The 9,146-nt window shown below is 31.7% G+C and overlaps 2 protein-coding genes across 2 annotated transcripts; one reads left to right on the forward strand and one right to left on the reverse strand.

The window, feature by feature from the left end:
- Positions 1 to 2,568: 2,568 nt before the first annotated feature.
- On the forward strand, positions 2,569 to 3,199 carry LOC100776519 (polcalcin Che a 3). The gene has a single exon (XM_014763700.3). It carries the CDS (start codon positions 2,693 to 2,695, stop codon positions 2,999 to 3,001), a length of 309 nt encoding a protein of 102 aa, XP_014619186.1. The 5' UTR covers positions 2,569 to 2,692; the 3' UTR covers positions 3,002 to 3,199.
- Positions 3,200 to 3,903: 704 nt separating this feature from the next.
- On the reverse strand, positions 3,904 to 7,095 carry LOC100808074 (proline-rich receptor-like protein kinase PERK13-like). Its single transcript, NM_001255511.2, has 6 exons — positions 6,390 to 7,095; positions 5,819 to 6,076; positions 5,563 to 5,726; positions 5,377 to 5,456; positions 5,115 to 5,262; positions 3,904 to 4,573 (listed from the first exon to the last, which is right to left on the reverse strand). Exons 1-6 carry the CDS (start codon positions 6,910 to 6,912, stop codon positions 4,220 to 4,222), a joined length of 1,527 nt encoding a protein of 508 aa, NP_001242440.2. The 5' UTR covers positions 6,913 to 7,095; the 3' UTR covers positions 3,904 to 4,219.
- Between the last annotated feature and the right edge of the window lie 2,051 nt (positions 7,096 to 9,146).

A 9,146-nucleotide genomic window follows, 5' to 3' on the forward strand; every position in this document is an offset into this window, starting at 1 on the left:
TTTTTAATGTTCAATTAGATTCTTTAATTATTAAGTGGTTCAATTGAATCATTTAATTATTTAAAATGATTCAATTGGATCATTTCTGTCAATTAAGTCTTAACATCATCAACAAGTCATCTACATGACACTTATTATTGGTGAAGTATATTAACATATTCTGCACGATATTAAGTCACAAGCAAATATTGACCTATTGTGCATGATATTAAGTCACAAAGAGATATTCATTTATGCATATTTTAATAGAGATTATGAAAACTTCACTTGTCCTTATAGTTTATGTTTCATGATATCTAATATCTTAAAGTAACTCCACCTATCTACGTCGATAAATCTTATCCAAATAATTCACGATCTCCGTCTTCTTCTTCACTATAGGATCTTCTTCTTTTCTCCCCCCAATCGTCAACAAACCCTAGTCAAACACCCAACAATCTTCTTCTTCTTAGCAACACGGTCTTCTTCTTTTTTCAGATAATTTCATCTCCCTCCATCAAATTTTTCACCACAAAGATGAGTAAAATTTCAAAATAATCCTAACATATTCACACTTCGATTGAACACAAATATTTCTTTGTGACTTAAGATCGTTCACAATAGGTTAATACATTTAAGCAACAATAATTGTCCTAACAACATTAACACCTAATCAATAGAAATAATCCAATTGAACCATTTTAAATAATTAGAAGATCTAGTTAAACTACTTAATAATTAAAGGACCTAATTGCTAAATTACTATTTTATTTGTAACATTCACAAAGGTGTTCCTCGGCGAAGGCTCTTTGACAGCATAATTCTTGATGATTAGTTTTCCAATATTCAGGGCTCTTATCTTACTGATTGAGAGGAAACAAATTTTGCTTTTTCAGGAGAGAAGATGGTGAGAACTTTTTATTAGATGATTAGTTTTAAGCATTACTGTTAATACCAGTTGTTTATTATTAAAAGTGTACATGTGTAAAAATAAATAACATATATTATGACACAAATATCACTAATAAAATAAAATAAAAGTGTAAAAATAAGAATAATTTAATATTTTAATATAAAAGGTGCCTTTTTCTTTCTTACTTCAAAAGTCTCACAAGTTTTTCTTTCACTTCTATATCAAACCAAACCAAACAGTAGAAGCTATGCACAATCCACTCATTCCCTTCCTTTCTTCTTTTAATTTGTTTTCACTTCAACCAAACACATACACTAAATTTAAGTAAGTTATGCCTATGATGTAAGTTATACTTCTAGGGTTTGATAGTAGAAAATTAAGAGCAGTCTTAAAATTAATGATTCTCATAAATAATAGATAAATAATTTATATCTTTCTCTATAATAAGATTTTTTTCAGTGCACTTTGATTCCTTTATAGAGGAAGGAAATAAGGTTTCACTTCCTTTGACTTTTCTTTCTATTTTTTCTATCTTTCATAATGGTTATTAGGGTTTAAAGAATACTCTAATGTCAGGAAGGGAAGATCGTATTTCACATTAATAGGTATTAGACCTTTTAAATCACTACTCCCATCAAATAACAATTATTTTTATAAACTACTCAACTTAAGTTCATTTACAATTTAGTCTATAATAATCAATTATTTATTTATTAGTCATTAATAAGTCACATCTCTCTCATGCAAGACATCAAATCTTACATATGAGTTCAATAAGAGAAGGCTAAAAAAAGAGCCTAGAGAACTTACTTGAAAGGAGAGTCACTAGTGTTGTATTGGCTTGGGAGTGAAGTTGGTGAGGTTAAGAAAGTATCCGACTGGGTGCAAGTCTGAAATGTTCCTGATGGATTGGGCTAGATGACCGGGCCATTTGTTGGGCCCAGTACTGGTTCGTAACACTAGTTAAAAATATCTAATGTGAACAAAGTTTTTCCTTTTTCTTTTCCCTTCCTTGGCAAATACAAACCATGCACACATGATTAAATTTTATTCCACAAAAAATTAATAAAAGAGGAGGATGGGGGATGGGCATTCTAGAATTGGAACCTATGGTTTTGTCCAAGTATTGTCACGTGCAATGCATGCAGGTTGTATATATTAATTATTAGTGATTAGGATGTGGATAATTTCTCTATTGCGCTCCTCAAATAAGTTAGATAAGATTTTGTCAACCAAATAACATTTACTCAATTTTATCCCCTTGTCTGGAAGAAATTTTGGAGAAACCTACGTAAATAAAAGCCAATAAAGAGATAGTACAATGTTGGATATAACCGCCACAACGGTTAGTCAAACCAAGGTTTGAAAATCCATTCTTCTTTTGCTAATTATGGTTTGTTTTCATCTGTAACATGATGTTATATCAGGTACATAGGATCAACCAAATCCTTTGAAGAGGGCCATGCATATAGGACTGTGTCACATCTCATATAGCCAAAATGACCCAATTTGGCAAAACACTTTCAACCATTCTCTTAAAGACCATGTACCTCCATTCATATTGGTAAAAAAATGAATTTTGGCCAAGTTTGGTAAACCAGTTGTGAATTATGTTATCTTTGTGACTAGGTCTTATTGTCAATAAAAAGAAAACCCTTTATACTAAATATGGCTTAACCTTATGCAAACTGTTTACAAGCCAAGTTCATAGGCCTTTAACCTCTCAATCTCCATTTTTGAGAGTAACACCAAAACCAGAAGAAACTCATTCTTATAGGTATACAATACAAACATTCTACAATGGCTGATGATGATCCACAAGATGTAGCCGATAGGGAACGCATTTTCAAGCATTTTGATTCCGATGGTGATGGCCAAGTCTCTTCACAAGAGCTTGGTGATGCCCTTAAAGCACTTGGATCGGTGACCCCGGAAGAAGTGCAACGGATGATGGCAGAGATTGATACAGATGGTGATGGCTTCATTTCACACGATACAGATGGTGATGGCTTCATTTCACACGAAGAGTTCATAAATTTTGCACGAGCCAACCGTGGCCTAGTGAGGGATGTAGCCAAGATTTTTGGTTTTTTAAGTTCTTGCTCTTAATAATTTTATTATTTCTTTGTGCTGTATTGTCAACAATGTTTATTATGACATACAATCATTTATCAATGTGTGTTCATCCTTTAGATATAAGATGTAACAATGATAGGTTCATGATGTGTTAGTTAGCCTCTTTTGGGGGGTTTTGTTTTTTGAAGTTGTGTATGGCCTAACGCTTTTGTTGTTAGTTGTACGGTCATGTCTTGCGATATACTTAATCTAATTGGTTTTTCTCATGTTCATTAATTATAAAGCAAGGCCCTTGACATTAGAGGCAGTTGAGATTATGTTTTCTCGATCGAGACCAGCTTCAATACAAAATAGGAGAGCAGTTATGGAAATCAAAATCTTAATTCTTAAGGTTGTAAACTGGACACGACACATTTTTTTTCCTCTTTTTGATGTTGACATAACACACTGTCTTGTATAAAAGAGAAAATAAATGTATAAAGTTATATATCAAACCATATGTGTCAATTAGTAAATAAAATAAAATTAAAATATGTTTAACATCTCTCATAAATGACCGAATTTATTACTAATAATTTTAACTGACCTTAACATATTTAGTCCATAAAATTATTAAGAATCAATAATAAAATTTGATTATTTATCAAAAACCTTAACATATTTAATTCATAAAATTATTAAAAACCCATAACAAAATTCAGTTATTTATTAACAACCTTAACACTCCATAAAATATATAAAATTAATTATACCACATATGCTCAAGAATAATTTATGGATTAAAAAGTATCTTTACTTAATACATTTCGTCCATCTTTACCTATTCTTAATGCATTCCTTGTGTGTGCCTTTTACTCTTTTTTATTCTTTTTATCTGTTTAGGGTCATTATGAATTAGGTGAGGGAGAAGTAGAAGAGGAGTCTTCTCAAAATGGCAACTCATACCCTAACGCTCTTCATTGAAATGAAAGTTATTATCCCCATCCCACCAAAAAGGTGTGTTTATGAGCAAGAAGGATCAGATAAAAGATCATAAAATTTACAAATATGAATTGAACGTGATCCACAAACATGAATGAAAATCTATTAGCGTTACCCTTTAGAGAAAAGGGAAGATATCTACACACAATCTTCATCTAAGCTCCTATTTCTATTTACAATTTCAACTCGCTCACAACATCTAACCTTAAGCACTCTTAGTGACAATCATGGCAAAAAAGTAAAAGGTTACTTAAGTGTTGTCATCATGTTTTATCGACCATAGAGATAATCATCATCCTCAAACTCTGCAACACCTAACATTGCTAATGCCAAGTGACTTTTCATCTCATTATTTGTTTGTTGTAACTGAGAATAACAATCAATCACACATCCATTCCCAAGAAAACTGGACTTCTTTCTTTTGGAGAGAAGAGGTTCTTCTTCACCTTTCAGTATTGCAATAATCTCACGTATGCCAGGTCGTCGAGATTCTTCATTTGTGACACAGGCAGCTGCTGCTTCAATCATTCTACCCATTTGATTTGAGAATTTAAGACTGCACTTGAGTTGAGGATCGAGCAACTCTTCAATTGCTCCTTTCCCTTTTTGTAGAAAAGGTTTAGCCTGCAAACAAATGCCACATTCGGCGTATGTTAGCAAGATCGTGTCAATTGGATATTACTTTTCTTAAATGCAGTGCTGTAATTACCAGCACAAATGTGGTCATAAATGCCAAACTTTGGAGTAAAGGATAAGATATAATTCACCATGGATACTGCCATGCATAGAATTGATAGAAATAAACTCCCTAATTCAAAATATATAGTACATCGACTCCTGCCAAACAAAGTATCTATCTGAACTATTAAGATGCATTTCAAATCTAACTCTCATACTTCACAACTAGATCAAGTAAGTTTGATTACAGAAGCGGATAAAACAATTTTCAATTCTCTTTTGATTTGTAATAGGAGTAAACAGCTAGGATAACACATTGTTTCTGTGCAATTGATATTATTGATTTATTGCTTTAATGTACTATAAAGGAGTAGCTTATGCTGAAGAGCGCTTTGGTTATTATCAATCTCGTCCACAAAAGGAATAAGTTCAACTATCGTATTATCAAGAATTAAGGCAACTACAGAAAAATTAACAAATAACTCACCCATAAGACCAAGTTCTCATCTCCTGAAGGTCTTGTTGCCTCAATCGGCTTCCGGCCAGTAATGAGTTCCAACAAAACCACTCCAAAAGCATATACATCAGTCTTGTCTGATACTTTCCCATGTTGGAAATACTCAGGGGCCAAATATCTGTAGGGAAAGCAGAGGAATAGAAGATTTAATTTCAGTTAACCGTAACACAAAAAGAAATTATACACATGACAAATATTATGCAGAATCAATATGAAATGCTTAAGTTTGTACCCAAATGTTCCTTTGACAGTTTTGCAAAGGAAAGGAACTGAAGGTGCAGAAGTCCATGTAGCTAATCCAAAATCACATAGCTACAAATTAACAAAAACAATCAGAATAACACCCACGGGCTGTGTACTAGATTCTCCACATTACTTAACCACAAGCCTACAATTGATTCACAAGAAAACGTCTCACCTTGGGAGTCTTCCTTGAAGAAAGCAGAATGTTTGAGGGTTTAATGTCTCTGTGCACAACACATCTTTCAGTTCCACTATGTAGATAAGCCACAGCTTCAGCAATCCCAATTGCAACTTTGTACCTCACAGGCCATGGAAGAGGCGAGCTACCCTTCTTCCTTCCTGCAAAACAGGCATGCTAGAATCAGTAAAATTCACCAATTCACAACCTCACAAAATAGAAGCCATGGGAAAACCAGAGAAATGAATAATACCATGCAAGTGGCGCTCCAAGCTTCCCCCTGAGACATACTTGTACACCAAAAACAAACCCTCCTCAGGATCAATACAAAACCCCAAAAGGGGAACAACATTTGAACTATGAAGAGAACTTGCAATCATCAGTTCTCTACAAAAGGCCTTGGCAGATTCCTTGTCTTCCTTGTCCAACCGTTTGATCGCCACGGCAGTCCTCAAAATCCCAACTCTCCCTCTAAAAACACAGCTCAATGCTCCTCTCCCCAACACCCTCCCTACACATACCATAACAAATAAACAAAATCATGATCTAACTCAAACCAATCAACTTTTATCAAAAAAACATGAAAACAAAGGTTAATAATGTTTTCAGTCCCCGACAAATTCCTCAGTTTTGCTCCTGTATTTTTAACATACTCAAATTTTAGTGTTTAAAGTTAACACTTTTTCTCTTGCTCATGAACTAAAGTTCAGATATTTCAAAAGATACAATGACTAAAACCAAAATTAAGTATTTTTTTTTTCATGAACTAAACTCTAAAGTCACTATTAACCAAAAAAGAAAGAAAAAAAAAAAAAAAAGCTTACCTTTGGAGAAATTTCTAGTAGCAGACATAATTTCACCATAGCTAAACCTGATCAAGGTGTGAGCCACAGGGGATATGCTCTTCTCCAACGACTCCATTCTCCTCCACTTCATTTCATTGGCGCGCGATTCACTCACCCCATTGTCCAAATTCACCATCAAAACCGTTGCAGCAGCCGAAGAACTCATGTTCAGGGACTCCAACTCAACCTGAGAACAGAAGCTGAACCTGAAAGAGGAGTGAACCGATTGAGGGTCAGCATTGGTCAATTCTGCTCCACACCCACCAGACTCCGCAAGCAGCCACGCCTTGTTGTTCTCCATGTTCGTCTTTTTGCCGTCGCCGGAGCTTCTCCGGCGCTGGGAAGGGTTGGCCACACAGGCGAGACCGAATTCCCAGAACATTTTTCTGAGAAAGGTTTTGAATTTGAGCTTGTCGTAGTCACAGTAGTGATCTACAACTAAGGTGGAAGAGGTTGAGGTTGGGGCATTGGAATCAGTGCAGGGGTCTTGTGAGAAACCCATTGTGAAGTAGATCCCAACAAAAAGCACAGAAACCCAGAAAAAGAAAAATGGGGTAGAGAGAAAGAAATAAAGAGGAACCAAAAAAAAAAAAATGAAGTGGAAAAGTTAAGGGTGCTTTGCTTGTGGGGTGGGGAAGAATTTTGAAAAGAAGATGCAAGAGAGATGGGAAGGAGGCATGGCTCTGTGTATAAATAATTGAATTTTTTGGATTTTTAAAGTAATGCTTGCTGATGCAGAATGCAGAGTGGGAGAAGGTGAAAAAAAAATATGAAAACAACAGACAGCAGTTATAGAACAAAATTATTCTTTTGTCCATCCTTCTATTAGTTTCTACAATTTATAATAAAAAGAAAATTTGAATACAAATATTTTGTTTTAACTCATGGTTTTTTTACTATACAGTTGATAGATGAAAAACATTTTATTATATGAGACAAAACTTATCTTAATGATATTTAAGTCTCAAGGAATTAATGTTACAACTGAGATGCTAATATTTATTTAAAGAGATTATTTTCAAAGTGAAATATAATTTTAGTTCCTAAAAACATAATATAATATTGTGACGATAGCCATAAAATTAAAGAAATTTTAAATATGTATATAAAAGTCTAATTTGTCGATCACATATGTTTTAAATAAAAAATATATGATTTAAGTAATAATATTAATGCTTTTTTGGAAACTAAAATAACAATAAATAGTTAAGTTTTAAAACTTAAATGAAATACTAATATGAAAACGCATTATATTTTCCAAAACTTAATACATAGACTTGTATAGAATTGTCTTAATTCAAAAACTAATATAACAACGCATTATATTTTTCAAAATCAAAATGATGGTTTAATTTTTTTTTATTTCTCATCTAAGATGTTTTTGTATATACACAGAGACCTCATGGACCCCTTCCAATAAATATATTTGATGCTTTAAAAATAAATTATTTAATAATAATAATAATAATAATAAATATTGTAAGAAAAATTATACTTATTAGGATATGGGATTGGGTTGGTTAGGAAAGGGAATCTTGTGGTTTTAAGAGCTGAAGAAGACTGGGAACCCACAGGAGGACAACATCCTTTAGTTGTTAGGGACCAGGGTCTAATGAAGTTAGAATAATCCTTTCACATGATGCTCGTATTGTTTAACTTATTTAATAATAATAATAATTTGTTTTTTCAACTTTTAAATTAGTTTTTTTTAAAAAAAATATTTAAACTAAACTAAACATAGAGCATGTATACCATGCACACACACTAAAAAAAACTAAACGTAGAACGTTTGCTTTTATTTATTTAAAAAATAATTATTTATCTTTGGCAAAAAATTTAATAAATATTTATTTTTTATATTATTTTTTTGTTAATTTAAATTAATAATAAAGATGTTAAAAAATTAACCTTTTCTACAATTCATATGTGAGAAAATGTTAATAATATTTTTTTGTTATATTATTTTTAATGTTTAATAAAATTTATGTGATACATATTAAATATAGAAATCTCATTTTGTCATCAAATAATTATACATAAAATTTATTTAATAATAAAAATATACTACTTTTTAGCGACTTTTTTTATATATATTTTCATTTTACTTTTACTATTTGATAAAATGATGTAATGGTAGTAACAAGTTTGACTTTATTTCTTTTATATATTTACAATTTAGGTTTAACATTTTCTATAAATGTAAAATAAGATATTTGGTGGTATATGCATGCTAAGTATGAGAAAATTTTCTATATGAGCATTGATTAAGAAATTGAACCAAAAAATTATATTAAGAATGTATTGAAAATCATAATAAAATACAAATTTTTTAAATTAGTGTGCTAAGAAGTAAGAACACTGATTAATATTTAACTTTTTTTTACAGCGAGATTAATATTTACCTAAAATATTATTAATATATTTTATCATAATTTTTAATAACAAGAAGTATTAAAACTCATTATTCTCTGATCTCGAAATAAAAGTTTTTATTTTATTTTTTAAGGGAAAAGTTTTTATTTTTAGTAACTTAAATTAAATGCACGTGGGCTTCGATTATTATTCGCGAGGAAAGACAACTGCCATTAATTAAGTCATAATTATGATTCTGTTTTTTCCGATGAGTAAAGGGGTTTTGCGAAATTGAGATGACAACCTTGGAGGCGATGTGCACTCCTTACTCCTTAAGTAGTTGTAATCATTTCGCTATTATTCTTCATGTTTCTTTAAACATAT

This window comes from Glycine max, chromosome 11 (genome assembly GCF_000004515.6).
Source record: "Glycine max cultivar Williams 82 chromosome 11, Glycine_max_v4.0, whole genome shotgun sequence".
Taxonomy (NCBI): domain Eukaryota; kingdom Viridiplantae; phylum Streptophyta; class Magnoliopsida; order Fabales; family Fabaceae; genus Glycine; species Glycine max.